The following is an 18,353-nucleotide window of genomic DNA, read 5'->3' as shown; positions in this document are numbered from 1 at the left end:
TATTTTTCTAATGCACATTAAAAGGGTAACCTCATATGTGTGTGTACCACCTAAAATAAAAAATAAAATCCCCTCACCTGTAGGTATGCCAGCACTCAACTGCTATAAACAGAATTTCCAACTATCCTTCTTGTCAGTCAGCTTAACAATCTAGATCCGAATTATACCTTGGAATTATCAACAGTTCAACTCACATTAGAATTATGATTCGTATTAGAACCCACTTTTTAAAAGGGCATCTTTTCCAAAGCAAAACACTTTTTGCCTGGAATTAACTAGGAAACCCAACAAGCCTGTTAAGGCCACGACTTTTATCTGCTTTGAGTTTTATGAAGTTCCAGCTCTTTATGAGCATTTCACAAGAAGCACCTCTCCGTTTACAATGAGTCCCGGGGCTGAATGAAACTCCTGTGGAATACGGGTGTGATTACTACCTTTTAAAATATTCACCAAAATGTGTTTATGTATTTTTCTAGCCGTTCCACAAAAGCCCCATTTTTAACACAGACTCTTCCTGCCTGGGCTTCGGCTTTACGCTGGTCTCCTTGGGCAACCTCAGTGCCGAGTGAGCGCAGGGAACAGTGGTGTAGAAACTCAGCCAAGGGAATGGGTTCCCGCGGGTGGCATGACCCAGAAAGACTTCAGTGGGAGAATGTAGAGTCAAGCCCAGGCCTGAGAATGGATGGGTTTGAAGTGACCTGGCTTCTGAAGAGAGAAGACAGAAGCCAAGGAGAGGACATAGTGTACACAAACGTGCAGGAAAAGACCTTACTCGTTATTCACTCATGCATTCAACAAATGTTGCTCACAAATCTACTTGTTAGACCTGCCTACGAGGAAACAGAAAGGTTTCTCTCTCTTCTCCTCTAAGTAAAGGGGTGGGAGATGATTTGGAGAAGGCAGAACCCCAAGGCTCTGGGATGAACAAAAGGACTACATAGGAGTGGCTGAGTCAGTGAAGAGGGAAGATGATGCTCGGAGCAGGAGGTGAGAGTCGGTGAGGCAGCTCTCCCTCTGTCTACCAGCCTCCAGATCAAGCTCCCCGCCGTAAATCCACGGCCCCGTGTACTGAACTGCTGCTCTGGATGTGTTTTCTGTCTCACCTGCCACCTCTCCCAATGAATCAAGCAGCTTTTCAGATCCAAAGACACACCTAGAGGACCTTCTTAGTGAAATCTCCCATTTTTTTTGCAGGAATATTTATAAAGTTATAAAATTTGCATACTTCTTGACCCAAAAATTTCACTTCTGAGAATTTACCCAAAGGAAATATAGATACATGTGCTTGATTAAAAATATAAGTGTGGGATGTCCATTTTGATACTGCTTGTAACATGCTAGATGTAAAATCACGAACACCATAAATGCCCATCAGTAAGGATATTAGACAATAACTAATGTTACAACTGACAATGGATTACCATGAGACATAAAGAATGATGCAGATCTAGCTGTATTGCAATGGAAAGGTGTCTATACTATTTCGTTCTGTGAAAAAAGTGAGTTGAAGCAGATAGCGCCATCCCATTTATATAAAATTTATTTACATCCATTCATCTATTGAGAATCAAATGATACATATTTTTTGAATGCCTGCTGTGAGCCTCCTTGTTCTAGATATTAGAGAAACAGCAGTGAGCAAGGTAGATGGAATCCTTGTCTTTGTCACGCTTACGGTTTAGCGGGGGTATGAGGAAGGGAGCAGATATTGAGCAAGTAAAAAAAAGCAAATGTTGGAATAGCTGAGATGAAAAAGGGCCAAGTACAATGATAGAGATGATAATGAGGGGAGGAGAGATGACTCTTAAGACTTGAAGGATGAATAGAAGTTACCCACAGGAAGACAGAGGAGAAAAATGTTCCAGACAGAAAGCCTTGAGGTTGGAAATAGCTTGTGGTATGTTTGAGAAACTCAAAGAAAGGTGGCCAGAGAGAATGGAGCGAAGGAGAGAGTGCCTCACAGAGGTTGGAAATGTAGACATGGGCCAGGCCATGTAAGACATTGGAGACCCTGTATCAGAGTTTGGACATCATTCGAAGAGCCATAGGAAGCCATAGGAAGGTGGTACGGAGTAGGAGGATGGGGTCTGCTGATTAATAATGGATTGAAGGGGCCAAGAGCCCCAGCAGACAGGGCAGGGGGCCATTGCAGTCAGGAAGGTAGAGAGATGACCATGGTTTAGCTCAGGGTTATGGGAGTGGAGAAGGAGAGAGGAGGACAGGTTCAGAATGCACCCTACCCTCCTGTGAGTTAGAGGAGAAAACAAGTCCTTACATCACGTTTTCTGTACCAATAAGCTCCTGGATCCTGACAATGGAATTATTATTTTTAAATATAAGTACATTATTTTAGTTGAGATGATTCACCATTGTGGAGATTGTGAGAAATCTAATACATACATCTCTGGGGATCATGTACAAATCATTAGACTAAGAGACCACAAAGACAGAAAATATTGGCATCATCCACAACCTCTTTGCAGAATTGGGAGAAAAGGGTTTTTGTTTGGAACGCAACATGCACTGCTGTGTTTGTTACCCTCTGGCTCCAAACAATGTCTCTCCAGCTAACTGCAAATGCTGAATGTGTTAGAGATGGGGGGAGGGGAAGGGAGAGTGACTCTCATAAGCTCCTGATTGTTCTACACACCCGTGGGCAGAAAAAGTATGGCTGGAATTAGGGGGTAAGGGAGAGAGGGGTGCGAAGCCAAAATCTTACTTGGAGAGTCCACATCCAACGAGTTGCCACTGTGAAAACTCTGTTTTGCTCCTAGGACGTAGTTGACGGCAAGGGAGAAGGACAGGAAAGCACAGCTGTGAATTGCTCTGTCCTGGGGGACCCACAAGAACTGGAGATTGCAAAGGAGGACCCGCAGACAACAGATATAACAGAGAATAACCCTTCCATCATGAGCTTCTTTAAAACGCTGGTAAGTAGTTTCTTTCCTTTTTTCCCTCAGTTCTATTGCTCGAAAGTCTTGTTAGTTCTAAGAATAATGCATTTGTGAACGTTATTGTACTGAATGGGGTGTCATCATGATGTGGCTGGAAGACTGGAGAACAGGGCCAAGATGTGTTCTGTCAGAAATTGTGTTACACCAGGCTTTCAATGAGGGAGCTGCAGATTTGGGAACCCTGATGTGGACACTAGGTGCCCAAGCTGTGTCACGAGCTGTTGTAATGGAACTCGATTGCAATCGCATGGTGATGGATCATAAAAATAATTGGAAAATACCTCCTCAAGCTGTTGACCTATCAAAGCAGTGTTGTCACTCAAACAGCAAATAAAACTGTAGACATCACTTTCTATCTCGTTGCATCTAAATCTACCACTTTATTTGGATGGGGGCAGGGACCCGTGTCTGGAATTGCTTGCTCATCTCTGACTCCTGAGGGCAGAGCCCACGGCCCGGCACACGCCGGACACTCAGTGAGGGCTGAGTGGATGGATGCTTAATGAAACAGTCTGCTCCAAGTGTGTCTGGGCTATTTCCAAAGGCCAAGACTAACTTCCAAAGGTAAAACCAAAAGCGTCAATAGAATGAGCCACAAACACCAAAGCGTGTGCATTTGTTTGGGTTGGTGGCAGAACTGATGGAAAGTCTGTGGCCTTCCAGGGGATAATTCTGAATGTGGTCAAACTCTTGGTGAATGTATTAGATCTGATGCATTTCATTATAAAATATTAATTTTGTTAACTTTTGTATACTGAGGTATTACCCAGAAGTCTGTAGGTTTCTATTGTACTAAAAGGACTTCCCATGACATTCTTTACCTGTATAGTGAACTGGACCACCCTAAAGAACTATGTATCTAGCAAATAAAATCATCCTAAAGAGCTGAGTTTTAACATTTCATTTTCTCAAACTTTTTAGGTTTCCCCTAACAAAGCTGAAACAAAGAAGGATCTGGAAGACACGGTAGGTAGTTTGAAGTGTTTTTACGTTTGAGTTTGTGTATAGAACTGGATTTGGACTCGTATCTGCTTCTTTGTCACTTAAATTTTGTGTGTGTGTGTGTTTATACATATACACAAATATACATATTTAGCAATTTAATAGTGCTGTTATATTGTCTTTAAATGTTTCATTTACATTAATGGTATTTCAGTGAAAATTTTTGTGGGGAGCTTGAAGTATATGCCAATTCTGGCTAAATAATGTTGCAATAACCAATTTCTTATATAGAATAAGAACAGAATACTAATAATTATATGTCATCTTAGTCCTTTTAGTTGTGTGTAGAGAGACCCAGGGAATAAAGTAAAAATTAGCCGTTGGAAAGGAGGAAGAGGTGAGACTCAATTTGAAGTAGAACTTAGCTGCTATGTTTTTGGTTTTTAGAAAATGTGTTCTTTGTTTTTCACGTAATTTGAAAAAAATAAATCTCCACTGCAAAGGCAATTGTTTGGTGACATGAAATAGTCCCCAGTGGACATTTGCCAAATGAAGGAACGTGTCGAGGAGTGAGAGCTTGAATTTTTCCAGTCATCCTAGAAATTCAGCCAATTCCCCTCAAAATAAATGTTGTATGGAACGGCTGCTTTCTAGAGATGCTTTTCCTTTATGCTCAACTGAACCGATTCTCCCTAGTGGAACATATGGTTTACATTTCACAGGAATCGTGAGGGAAGTTTAACTTGGTGACAGATAAGTGTCTTGTGTCCTTCTTGTAATAACTGAAAGTGCTTTGAAAAGACACTGGGACCAAATAAATAGCTTGGCCAGCCTGAGACATCTGCTACCCATATTTGAGGGGGCTAAGCTGTGAAAAGGATCCTAGAATTTGTCTCAGAAGACCTGTGTTTGAGCTCCAGTCTCGCTACTTGGTAGCTGTGTGATCCTCACCTGTCTAACCCAGATCTTTGCATCTGTAAAACTGGGACAATACCAATTCCATCTCATCAACCCCAGGGTTGAATGAAGGTGTGACAATGCCTGGAGCATGGAGCTCTACTCAAATGTAGGTGATCCTGATTTTCATAATCACCTCAAGGCAGACTGAACACCATGATTACATGTGTATTGTATTGATTGGTTCCTCTAGAATTTTCTTCTTCCATTGAAAAAAATATATATCTGAGGCATCTGCATGTGTTTTCCTATAAAATTATTCATTTGCTACAAGACAGCTAGGGTCAAGCTCAATGAATGGTTGTGTCCAAATGTTTCTCTTTGGGTTCTGTGTCTGGCATTGTTTGAAATCACACAGTCAGCACAAAAGGCTATAAACGGTGGGATGTGTGGATATGTCGTGTGGCTTCCCAGGTGACCTGAGGCACTCACTCTCTTCAGCTGCTCATGTGCCAGGACTCTTCACCCACTCAGAATGATGTCCCAACCGATAATGCCGGCTGATAAAATCTCATCGCCTTGGCCTTGGAGCTGTGGGGTCACTGCTAGCGGAGCCGGCTCTCCAAGGAGGGTTTTGTGAATGTAGGTTGTCCATGACACCCGCAAATGGACCTCTTCCTACAAACCTGGTTCTGACAGCTTGCCTTTTTGACACCCTTTCGACTGAAGTTCTTGGATTCACTCTTTTGAAATGTCTACACGATTTGTCTATCTTCCCATTTGGCTCTGGGCGATTTTTAGCACGCTACAAGCCCCACACGAAATCACCCGCCATTTATAACTTGAGTCAACAATTCTGAATGGTTGTAGCCGGGCTATTTCAGTTCCAATCTCCCCCAGTTTGGCTCAGTGGACTGACTCATACTAGAAAGTTCTTTTGCCTGGGAGATCTGCCCATCTAGAAGTCAGCTGAAATTTTTGTGGGTGATGCTGCTTCCCCAGAGTTTCTAATACTGAATAAAAGGAGATCAGTTTGAGATTGAAAGCCACTCAGCAGCAGTATTTGCCTTGACTCCAGGATCCAAAAATAAATCGTTTGTCTTTAGGTATTTTTTTCTTTCCCATGTGACAATAGCATTTAGATATTTAAAACTAGCAAGTAGGGATGGTATTATATCTTTTTAATTTTTAAAACTTTTCATCTGGGGCCTGGCTCAGTGGTGCAGTGGTTAAGTTTGCCCACTCCATTTCGGCAGCCTGGGGTTTGCAGGTTCGAATACCAGGCACAGACCTGCACACTTCTCATCAGGCCATGCTGTGGCGGTGTCCCATATACAAAGTAGAGGAAGCATGGTGCAGATGTTAGCTCAAGGCTAATCTTCCTCACCAAAAAAAAAAAAATTTTATCTGGATATTTTATACCATATAGATAGAGTTTTAAATGTCCTATCTTTGCCTTAGCAAATGGAGTTATGTTAATCTGGGTCGTTTAAATAGGTCGTCCTGTTGAAAATCAATGCGTACCTGAAACGAAGTGTGAATCTGCTCTTTAGCCAATCATCTTTGAAAGTTTAAAAAAGATAAACATTCATATGATGTCTTTTGGTTGGGGGATGGGGGTGATATACCAGCAGTTAATTGTCAAAATGTTTTAATGCACCTAAAAACAACAGAAAAAAATGGATTTTGTTTAAAAACAAAGTTTTAAGCTGTGACTGCTGTTGCCCGAAAGGCATCCAAAACAGAAAGTGTCTGTGATGGACAAGCTGGGCAGAAGACATCTGAGACCCAGGCCAAAGGCAGCAAGAAAAAGCACCTGCATAGCCCCAGGCTGGGCCTCGCCTTTAGAAAATTCTTTAGGCATAAGGTCTGTATCTTGTTAAACGAGAAGGGAAAAAAAGAACCCTGGTCTTCACCACGTGGTTCACGTGCCATTCCATATCCAGCACGCTCCACTTGGGTAAAGACAGAATCTTGGGTGGTTGGGATCATTAAATTGGAATTAAAGATTACGTAAATCAAATTCCAGTGATTTTTTTAAAAAGTCTCCGTAGTTATAAACGTCTCAGACTAGTTTGTTCCTGGTGTGGACCAGGGTTCTGAAATTCTTCTTCTAATCCAGTGTTTCCCAAATGTCAGACGTATGCATACCAACCTTCATCATTTTTGTCAGATATATGATAATTTACTTGATATTTTTATATTGAAATTGACTCATTTCCTATTTAAAGATATCTTTAAAAGAAACTTTATAATTACATCATACATGGAAAACCAGAAGAATTTTTCATAAGAGGAAGGTAACCATTAGTACGGCTGCTAAAAAAAGGTATTCTATTCTAGCAACCTCATTTTTGTTAAGCCCTGAATCTACTGCCCTTTCTAGCTTTATTAAGAGGCAATTAGCCGGCAGCAGAGAAATGTTACAGACGTACCAGCACCAGACTGAGATTTTCCCCTGAATGTTCTTAGAAAGATTAAATGAGAATTGAAAAAGGAAAAGCACTTTCTCTTTTCAATGTCATTTAATATCCTATCTCTGTACCACCTAAAATTACCTCTGCTGCCACCAATGGTATGCTTTCTATATTTTGGGAAATACTTTTCTAACCTCAAAATAACAGTTTTATCTTCTGCGGTCTATTCCATCCATCCCCACCGTTAACTAAACTTATACTGAACCCAAATAAAAGCCCAGGCAGAACCACACAATGAATGAAGGCAGATCAAGTTCTGTCTCCATGGGGACAGTGAGGGCAACACAGAAGTCAGTTTTGGCGATTTCACTCTTCCAACGTGTAAAAAGACGCCACTGTTGGTCTGAAACCATCAATTAAAAGGATCTCTGAATTGGGCCAGCATGCTTGGAAATTTGTTTAAAATATCAACCATTCTCCACTAAGTTGAATGAACTTATTAAAAAACTTCCCCAGCTGGATGTTATAGTCCCAGGATTGTGCATGCAAATAAAAGCTCCAAAGAAAGTTCTCATGGCCGAATCTATATTCGCATAAGCAAACTGTGTTATGAAGCCACCCTTCAATTTCCATACAGGCTCATTTTGTTCGGTAAAGAGAGAAGGGGTCAGAGTGCTGGATTTGCAATGGGGGAGGGGAAGTTAAGAAGTGGTACTACTGTATGTGGGAGACAATTTCTAACTGACAGCCAAAGATGTCAGAGATCTCGTGAAAAGGAATCTAGGGGAACTCCTAAATGGACCGGCTGTGGCAAGGGGGCCTTGAAAGTTTAAGAAGTGTATTCCCCACCCCCAGATCTGCATTTCGTTACGACATGCATTTCATGCACTGCAAAGTTTGATGTCTCCAGAATCTCCTCCCCTGCACAAGTGGAGCACCCAAGGTCAATATTCCTAAGGCTTCCCCAAATCATTGGCCTTATATCCTGCCACTGAGTTGCATCTTGGGGTAGAATAGCTTTCTGGAAATAGTGGGACGATGGAGAGGAAGCGCCCTTTCTGGGATTCTGTAGTGCAGACACAGAACTTGAGAGTTTTGCCTTGAGTTACATTCAGTCTATTTTTTATACAAAAATAAAGTGGACAATTCACAAACGTTCTTAATTCTCATTTACACAGCATTTTGGCAGATCTCACTGGCGCTTACCTCCACGGCTAGGACAATTTCTTTCTATTCCTCATTTGATTTTTCTGTTGTCCAAAAAGATAGGAGAATAGGGCCATTAACACTGACCAGCCAGATTGGATCAATGAACGTTGTTGCAGGAATATAGGAGGTGTGGTACTCATCCTCCTTGATTTCATATAACCTACGGCAGAAAAGAAGAAATTCAAGCAAATCCAAGGATAAAACAGCATCTTCTAGTTTTGCTCTAAGGAAAATACATTGGTTACCATTTCTGGTTAACCCCTAGGTTCATTTCTCTATATCTCAATTTTCCTTCCTATAAAAAGAATTTTCTTGGTTTAAAAAAGTAGAGAAGCCGGGAATTAATAGATGACACAAATGTATTGTTATAAATAATAAGGATGTCGACTTTCCTTTGCTGAATTTGAACCTTGTTTTCTTGGCTTAATTACGTGCAATGCCTGAGCATCAAACTTTTTCATACATCCTTCAAACACTGGACATGACAACACGTACACAAGATAAGGCATTGTTTTAGAATGCTTTCGCCATGCCCAGAAATGCTCCTCTCCCCACTCAGATGTTCCCACTGCCTACCCTCTCTGTAAGGCAGCTAATATATTAGCAGCCGGCTTGTCTGATTCACAAGCTCTGCGGCATATTCATTGTTTTTTGGTTCTCGGTGTCACGTTTACGTCTTACTAACACATCACCCTCCCACACCCAACTGTGAAAACAAGATGAAAACTTACTGTGGAAGACGGTAAGGAAAGTCACTTGGTATGCCGTTTCCAGATCTAATACATTAGAATTTCATAGGTAGGGTGGCCAGATAAAATACAGGCACCTAGTTAAATTCAAATTTCAGATAAACAGCAAATAATTTTTAGTATAAATATAAGTATGTCCCAGGCAATCTTTGGGACCTACTTAGGGTAAAAAATTATTCTTTATTGACCTGAAATTCAAATATAACAGGGCATCCTGTATTCTCATTGTTATTTGCTAAATATGACAACCCTATCCATTAGATTGACTCCAAAAAACACCGATAGAATTTTTGTGGTCTCCTCTGTAAGACAGACAAGAGTGTTAATTCAGTTGATGCTGGAAGAACACCATTTGGGGCACTTTGCCAAGTGAGGAGATGGGTGGGCAGGGAGAGCAGATTAATGGTGGTCTGTGGCTCTGTGGACTGGTAAGGAGGGGGTGGGGGGATGGAAACATGACACGGCAGGATCCTGTGTAGGTCTCTGTCTCTCTCTGGTCCCTTTCATACAATTAGTTAGTTATTTATTTAATGCCTATTTTGTACCAGACACTGGGCCTGATGGGAGCTAGGGCTGTAATGATGACCAAGACATCTAGCTCTTACCCTCAAATTGCTCAGAGTCTGGCCAGGGAGAGGCATAGTTGACAAACAATTAGGCAAATATATTAGAGTTATATTATATTACTATACATGTAATAGAGAGTTATGCCCTTATAATGCTTTTCAAGGGTCTCTGGATGTTTTCCCAGTGCAAAGAGAAGAGAATTGTCCATTTCCCAATGAAACTGATGAGTGTAGATGTGTTTCTCAACCTTTTTCTCATTATCACCTCCCCACCATGAAGCTTTTTTAGATATTTTCTCCCTAATTGCCCTTCCCCTCATGACGTTTTAATACGACAGATATACTGTCTAACTGTTTATGTACCGTGGCCCTTTGGAGGGCCATGGATGATGATAATGTCTAATTTTTTTTCATAACACCCCGCTAAGAACAAGGGCAATCACCTCCAACTCCCCCCATCTTGGAGACATATTGCCCTTGTTGAGAATGTGTGGTGTGGACGGTTCCATCCCTTGATATGTAGAATAGCACAGGGAGTGGGGACACCTTGGTTCATTGGAGGCAATGTGGTATAGAGCAGCTAGGAAGAGTTTGGGTTTAGGTGTCAGACTCCCTGAATTTTGATGTCAACTTTGTCTCCTTGTTAGTGTGATGGTTGGGAAGTTTTTTAATCACCCGGGACCAAAATTTCCCTAACTGTAAAGCGGACATAGAATTAGTTCCTTCCTCATAGGACTGTTGTTAGAACGTTCAATTGTTTAGAACAGTGCCTGGCGCTGGTACCTTTTATCTTTATTATTAAATCAAAGTGAAAAGTTGGACACTGTGTCTTCAAGAGGTGACTGTGGTCCAAGAGAGAGGAGACTGAAGGGACAAAACAAAGTAGTAAAACCAGCCAAGCACGTGATGATTAAGTAAACTGGACCTGTCCCAGAGAAATTCTAGAACTCCAGAACCTGGGGCCCTTTTTTTTGTAACCTCCATGTGGCTGTGGCTGAGCCGGCTGAGCACATATGAAGGGGCAGCCGTGAGCCAGACAGAAACTGCAGCATCTAGAGTGTAAAAAGCCAAGCAACAGATTTTAAATCAAAACAGTGAGGGCTCATTAAGCAATGGAGCATCTACTGTTGTGGCCTTAGCAGGACAGATAACTGCGTTAAACCAACCCCTTCTTAGAAATGCAAATGAGATCAGCCCCAATCCCCCAGGTTCTTGGTCCAAAATGGACCCCTGAGCAAATGATGATTCTCCCAGGCAAGCAGAAGGGCAAGGTGATGTTGGGAGGTGACCAGGCTTGGCCACTCCTTGCTCTTTCTGCTTCCATCCCACTCTTCAAATGCTTGTCAAGGGCTCTCAGAGCATGCTGTTCCCTGTGGGTGAAACACTCTTCCTCCCTTCTCTAGTTAATTTCCAGTCACAGTCATCCCTGTCTCAGTAAAGCCTCCCTGGTTGTCGTGACTGCATCTAATTCTCTGGTTTAGCTTTAGCTTTTTTTTTTAAAGCACCAAATCCTACCGCCACCCCTGCCACCCCATAGCACTTATCACAGTTGGAATTTTACATTTTTTGTGGAATTATTTGTTTAGCATCTTTCTCTCCATGAGGACGTGCAACCCCAGCACTTAGTACTCACCACAGCTCATAGAAGGCACTCAATGCCTTTTTTGTGAGTAAATAATACTTTCTCATATTTTCTGAAAAAGAAAGACAAGCCACTTGACAGAAGGCACTTCTCCTTTAATTAGTCCTCTTTAATTTAATTACCATTTAGAGCTAAAACAGCACCAGGTGCCTAAGACTGTTCGGACATGCGTAAATACAGAACATTATAAGTTCGGCCATTTTGATTTCGCAGTCTATAAAAGCAGAGTTTTTTAAAAATCCTGGCATGTTGCAGTTTTGTATGCTTTTAAATGGAACTGGGGTTATTTCAGGATCAACTATCACAAAAGTAATGTCTATACTTTGGTCCTTAATCTCCTGATTCAAACTTAGAATCTACTCAATAAGTGACTCCCTCTTAGTATCAGAAAAGTCCGCACAGAAGATCTTGTGTCTTGCATCAGAGTAAAATTCATGCTATTTGCAAATGCCCATTGGAGAGGCAACGTGCTGCGGGCAAAGAGCACGAGGCAGCAGCCAGGAGGCCCGCTCTGAAGCCAGGTTATGCCCCTCATTTCATATTGGGCAGATCACCAGCCTCAGTTTCCCCATCTTTGAAAATTCGTGTATTCCCCATCTCTAAAATTCTTAGAGACTAGATGGTCTCTAAGCCTCCTTCCAACATCAAAAATACTATCAAACAACCTGAGTTTTCCCGCACCCCATTTTTACTGCCAGAGTTTTTTCCTTTTAGTCAGAAAATGTAGTCAAAAATCTGACATCCTTAGAATTTAAAGGATTTGTGTCACAAGTCCCTGGTGTGAAAGTCATAAAACGAAGATGCTTAAGAAGACTAGGTTAGGTCAGCTGAACCTGGTGTTAAAATTTTTAATGTAATGTTCACTTGTGTCGAGAGAAACTGAGACTATAATTCTCCTAACTCACCTTTATCCCATGACTCAGGAGGTGGCAGAACGCAGGAAGTAACAGCCTAGTAACTGAGGAAGTCCTGGAATTGGGCCTCAGCATGGCCGGTCAGAGTGGGGAGAGAGAGAGAAGGTGGGAAGAGGGAAAGGGAGGGGAGAAGAAGAGAGAGTGAAAGCGAGAGGGAGAAGGGGGAGGGAGGAGAGAGAGACAAGGAGGGAAAGAGAGAGAGAGAATAGAGACCAGATGAATAACATTTGAAGTTTTAAGTCAATTACGATCTATTCAATTACATCTAATTTAGATGTAAAGGCTACATCTAAAAGGGAAAAAACGGGGTTTGTGGGTGCTCTTCCAACTCAAGACCCTTTCACTGAATTCCAGTCTAGCTGCCTTACACACACTTTATAGCCTAGATCAGTCATCTCCAAAGTGGGGTGTGGGAGGAAAATTTCAGAACTTCTATTTTAAAGTATTGTTATTTTAATTTCTAATCTGGATTAGTAAGTTAATACATGTTTCTAATATATACAGATATGCATGTATTGGAGGTGCATGTTCAAAATGTTTTTACCGATGGGAAGACGGTCAAAACCAGCTGAAGACCAATGGCCTCGATAAGAACTAACATTCTAACAGCAAAGTGCCTCTTACAATCACCTTGACTCCTAATGAGTTACTTACATGAACATGATAAATAATGGTTTCTATATATATTTTTTCCAAAAGGAAAATCCCTTGACTTTTTCCAAAATTTTAACACAAATTCACACTCACATAGAATATTGGAAAACTACAGAAAATTATGAAGAAAATTAACATACATGACCCCAGCCTATGTTTATAAAAATTGGATTTTTGTCTTTTGAAATCTTGAGTTCATTTTGAATTTTTTTAACTCAATAGGGTGCTGAAAAGTCACCCACCAGTGCAGCCGACCTCAAGTCAGACAAAGCCAACTTTGCACCCCAGGAGACCCAAGGGGCAGCCAAGAATTCTACATCCACTGAAACGGCAAAGGAAGGTGCCAAGGAAAAGGGGGGACCCACCTCTCTGCCTCTGGGCAAACTGTTCTGGAAAAAGGTAAGTCTTCTTTTCAAGATCTGAAGAGTGCTTGGGGCTAGGACGACTTGAGGAATTATTTCTATCAGGCTAATCGACGTGCTTGACAATGTACAGAGTTTCTTTTCCTTCTCCAAAGTGACGCGAATAGCGATGGAGTTGAAGACTTCTAATTTCCTCCTGGGAAGAATGAAATGCCTGTCATGTTATAAACATGTGTTTTGTGGGAAAGAAAAGGAAATGAACAAGTAGAATTTTTCATTCTTGGAATTACTCCTGTTCGTGACAGAGGGTTGTGGTATTTCATGATTTCATTTTCTTTCTAAAATGGTTTATTACTCTGGCTTCCTCCTACTTTCCTCTGAGCGCTCTCACCCTGGCGAGGTGGACCATCGCTGGGCTCTCTATCTCTCTTTCCCCAGCCAGATATAATCAGTCCTTATGAGCCATTAGGTCTGACTCTGCTTTTGGAAAACCAAAGTGCCCATCAGTGTACCACCAGGCAGGCACACACTGTGCTCTGTGATAGGAAAATTCAAACCACTGTCTGATTTTTTTCCCTTCTAGACTTAAGGTGCCGTGCAAGAAAATGGAGTGGGTGAGGCTGAGTAATTCTGAGAGCTATCCCTTGATCATCATTGCTGAGCAGACCCCAGCTGCCACACATGTTCAGAACTCTTGCCTGTTTTAAATGTGGCCAAAAGATGAGCAAGAAGTCAGGGGTGAGGGGGTGGGGTGAATTCACAGAGCTGGAAAAATCTAATTTAGTAACTTCATCCAAACATCCGTGCCACTTGGCACACAAAGCAAGCAGGTGATAAATACAGACGCCACTGTGGTGTTAGTTTTATTGTCTTGTCTAGAGTCCAGCTGGATTTCTGAAACTCTTTCCTCTCTGTTTCTTGTTGTACAGAAATCTTCCTTCTAGGTTCTGCCCGGAACACAAACTTCAATACATGATGAAAACTTTGGATGATGTCATTTGGCATTCTGTTCTAATCCTCTTTCCTCACCAGCCATCAATTACTCATTTTTAAAAATCTTTTATCAGCAATGTAATGTGGGGAACAGGTTTCAGGTGGGTTGCATGTGTATACTGGTGGCAAGAGGGATGAGTTAAGTGACCCATAGTCAAACATTTTTATATAAATAATCATATATATATAAATTTACAGTGTATTAGGAAGATAGAACTAGCCCATTAGGCTCAATTTAACATATATTTTGCTCAAGGTGAGACTATATGTATTTAGCTTAAAAAGTAATCCAGTTAAAGAAAAGGGTTACATAAATATTAAGTAAATAAAGGTAAATCTAGGTCCTTCAAGAAGCAGACACCAAGATAGAATTGATGTGTAAGGGATTTATTGGAGAGAAATGACTGTGAAGGACAAAGGGGAGGGGGCAGGAGAAGGTAGAGAGAGCCTGCAGACCACAGTGAGCGTCTGACACTTGTGATGGGAGAGAGGGAAGGAAGGAGGAGACGGTCAGAAGAGCCTCAGGTGGAGGGTGGTGCTGAGCCAGTGAGGAATCCCAGAGCAGAGATGGCCCGGTCAGGGAGTCCTGGTTGGGCAGGAATGGCCCAACACCCTGCTGTGCTCAGTCATTGCCTGGGAGCAGCTGGGGAGAGCACAGCCTCAGCATTAACACTGTAGTGGATGCTGAAGGCGTGACAGTCGGAGGCTGTTCTTCTTGCAGGGAATCTGAGCGGCACACTTCCACGGCTGCCACAGATGGAGCACATGATGTGGCAGAACCCACGTAGAAGGTCGGCAATTGCCTGTAGTTTGAGGAACACTTCTGTAAGGGTCAGACGTTTGGCATCAGACAGATCTGACTTTGAGCCCCATTCTACCTCCATGAGCCTCAGTTACCTGATTTGTAAAATGCAAATAACAAGAGTACCTATGTCATGGCAATGAAGTGAGGATTCATCGAAATAATGCTGGTAAAACCCGAACACCTCGCCTGGCACGAAAGCGATCAATGAGTGGTCGCTGTCACCTATGTCATTATTTCCTGCACACACAGGAGGGTTGACGCACTAACCATGTCCCCTCCTTTATCTTTCTGTACCGTCCAGTTTGGGGACACTTCTAAGCTACTAAACATCAAGAACTTTATCTTTCCTTATCTTTGGGATCTGTGAGGGGTATGTTGGTGCCTCCTGAAAGTCAAGCTATTCCCATTGAAAATAAAAGGCAGGACTACTTGACATTTATCTCCCTAATGAGAGAATTTCATTTATTTCAATCGCAGTGTTTTTTCACCATTGTCTGGCTTTATTCCTTTAGTAGATTCTAAAAATAATAAAGTTAAGAAAAACTAAAAACCAAATCACTTCTAAATCTCGTCTTTCCTTCTTTTACCCAGTCAGAAAGAATAGCTCTTTATGGAAGTAAAGTAGGGAGGATTCACTCATTTATTAGCATTTTTAATCACTTGCTTTGTGCTGAGTCTTTTTGTGCTAAATACTTTGTGTTAAGCAGTGAACAGACGGCTGTCCCCTTGTAGCTTTCAGTCTCACGGGGGACTTACGTTCTAGTGGGAAACAAAGCGAAGAGCTTTCTTTTCTTTTCTTTAAATTAGAATAAGCTTTGCATGTAAAAGCATTCTTATAAAAGTTTTGAAAAACAAAGAGAAATGCTAGAAAATGCTATTTCCACTAACTAACCCCAAGTTCTCCTTCTCTTTTAATTGAGAAGCTTTAAAAAGAAAATAATTTCAAAGTTTATAAGTCTGCAGTTATGAACATCAGAAACAAATTTTTCCCTTAACAGACTTGTGGATATAAAATTATAAGTTATTTTGACTTATAATCTTGATTGTTGACATAGTTCTTATTACAAAACAAAAATAAACTTTGAGAACTTAATTTCAAATTATGTTACTTGCCAAAAAGTGTTTAAAATCGAGTTATGTGGACTAAATATGCCCTTTATTGTTATGAGTTAATTGGAATACCATTTACTCTGGGACTTTACAAAAGTTACCTACCCTATTTGGGTTTCTTTTTCCTCATCTGTTGAACAAAAAACTTGGAATAGATGATCTTGAAAAATCTTATATATAGCAAGTCTTGCATCAGAGCCAGAATCAGAGAGATTGGGCTGTGTGACCTTGGACAAATTACTCGACCACTCAGAGCCCCTATTTTCTTATCTGTAAAATGAGGACCATGTTTATCACACAGTGTTGTTATGAGAGTCCAATAATTGTACATAGAGAGCGCCTGAGATATAGTAAGTGCTCAGTGAACAATGTTATCATTATTTCTTCAAGTCCGAATAGTCGAGGGTCATGATCTGAATAGCTGTGTGTGGTTTCTGGTGCCAACAGCACTCCAAGTATGAAACAAGTATATGACTCATTTGCTACCATCGAAAGACTTGAAATCCCTGTGGAGGAATGAGATATAGACACAATGCATTCATGCGTGCCTGTGTTTGCATGTGTGCATGCACACAATTAGGAAGTGATACATTTGGAATATCTTCAGACCAGCTCTTTCCCTGCTTTCCTTTGGGGGAGACAGATGATGGAGTGGAAAAGTAATGTGAGCTCTGAAGCCAAAGAGAGAGAATCAAGTCTCAGCCCTGACGGTTACTGGCTGTTTGGATTTGAGCAGAGGACTTCAACCCCCCAAGCCTCACCGTCCTCCGCTCTGAAAGTAGGCAGTGAAGCCTGCCTTTCATGATTATGGGGAGGACTGAGTCAGAAAATGAATGCAAAGGGACTGGCTTTCAGTGAGTGATAGCCCCTTCCGAAACAGTGAAGTGTGGAACCCAGTGTTAATCTGAGGAGTACAGGCTACAGATGCTATGGGAGTCTAGAAAAGGGAGCAGTCAGTGTAGGTCAAAATAGGCTAAGAGGACTTAAGAATCGTCTGGGTTATTTGTTTCAAATACAAAATCCTGTATTTGATCCCAGAATCCACAGGGATCCTGGTTAAGGAAGCCTGGCATATGGCTGAACAATTATGGAAACACTTGAAGAAAGATGGACTGAAATATCTCGACTTGATAGAAGAGGTCTTGGGGCTACTGTGAAATCAATGAACTCAGAACAGCTGTCACGTGATCAAATGATGCTTCCAGAAGACCTGCTAGGAACAGGATGAATGTCTGTTGGCTTAAGTGCTACCATGTGACAGTTTTTTAAAGAAGCATTCTTTTAAGAATTGACTGTGTTCTTCAAAGGAGAGGCATCCTTGTTATTCACATTGATGCTGATAAGTTTATGTGCTATTTCGTTCCTTATTCTTGGCAACATTAATCTCCAAACAGGATTCTTTGGATTTCAAGCTGGATTTTTGTTGTTGTTGTTGTTAATGAGGCTGGATAATTTTTAGACTCACCAGATGATAGCCAGATGTCCAGTTCTTTGCAGAAGATTGGAACTGTTTCTGGTTTTGAGATTCGAACGAAAATCCCACGCTCTGTGTGTTTCCTGATTCGCCCCTGAGCTAATTGTGTTCCTCTGACTAGAGAGCTTGAGACCCTAATAAATGCCTTTTGGTCTGCAGAAACCGAGCTTGCACTTGCAAATCGTTCTCTCTCATTCACTTTGAACTGAGTCACTCCATCAGCAGCGCCATCCACTCTTCCTTCTTGTCTCTCAAATTCCCTTCTCGAACACAGTCCCAGTGTGGAAGAGTCCTCTTTCCTGCTCTTCGGAGGTTATCCATCATGACGTACTCGTTGACGGTGGAAAATAATGAATTGGAATCTGGTACTGCTGGTTCCTCAGCTCACAGCCTTTCTCCTATGGGAAAACATCAGGAGAAAAGGGAGAAGCTGCCCAAGGCCTTCATTTGTCATTGTGTATCGGGCATGGAAACCATGCTGGGTACAAATACATATTAAAGGTGAGATGCAGGCTTGGCTCAGAGAACTGGTTCACTGGGGATGCTGTCACACATCAGTCAGCTCTGGAGGAGAACAGAGACACACCTCAAACCTTTTCAAAGGAAGCTATGGTTTTGGGGTGGCAGCAAAGTTTAATAGATTCTGGAGCAGAGGCCTAGAAATT

The 18,353-nt window shown here is 41.6% G+C and overlaps 1 protein-coding gene across 14 annotated transcripts in view; it reads left to right on the top strand.

The window, feature by feature from the left end:
- Positions 1-18,353, top strand: part of BCAS1 (brain enriched myelin associated protein 1) — a 107,053-nt gene that overhangs the window by 55,289 nt on the left and 33,411 nt on the right. For 7 of the 14 annotated variants that reach the window (XM_014832221.3, XM_044748208.2, XM_014832253.3 and 4 more), the window contains exons 5-8: positions 2,775-2,930; positions 3,876-3,920; positions 6,526-6,660; positions 13,167-13,343. In XM_014832221.3, coding sequence (XP_014687707.3) covers positions 2,775-2,930; positions 3,876-3,920; positions 6,526-6,660; positions 13,167-13,343 — 513 coding nt within the window. The remainder of the gene's footprint in view (positions 1-2,774; positions 2,931-3,875; positions 3,921-6,525; positions 6,661-13,166; positions 13,344-18,353) is intronic. The other 7 variants (XM_070486154.1, XM_014832230.3, XM_014832260.3 and 4 more) reach the window with 1 other exon arrangement.

The sequence above is a fragment of the Equus asinus genome, chromosome 15, assembly GCF_041296235.1.
Source record: "Equus asinus isolate D_3611 breed Donkey chromosome 15, EquAss-T2T_v2, whole genome shotgun sequence".
Lineage (NCBI taxonomy): Eukaryota > Metazoa > Chordata > Mammalia > Perissodactyla > Equidae > Equus > Equus asinus.
This window is presented reverse-complemented; position numbering and strand designations above follow the sequence as displayed.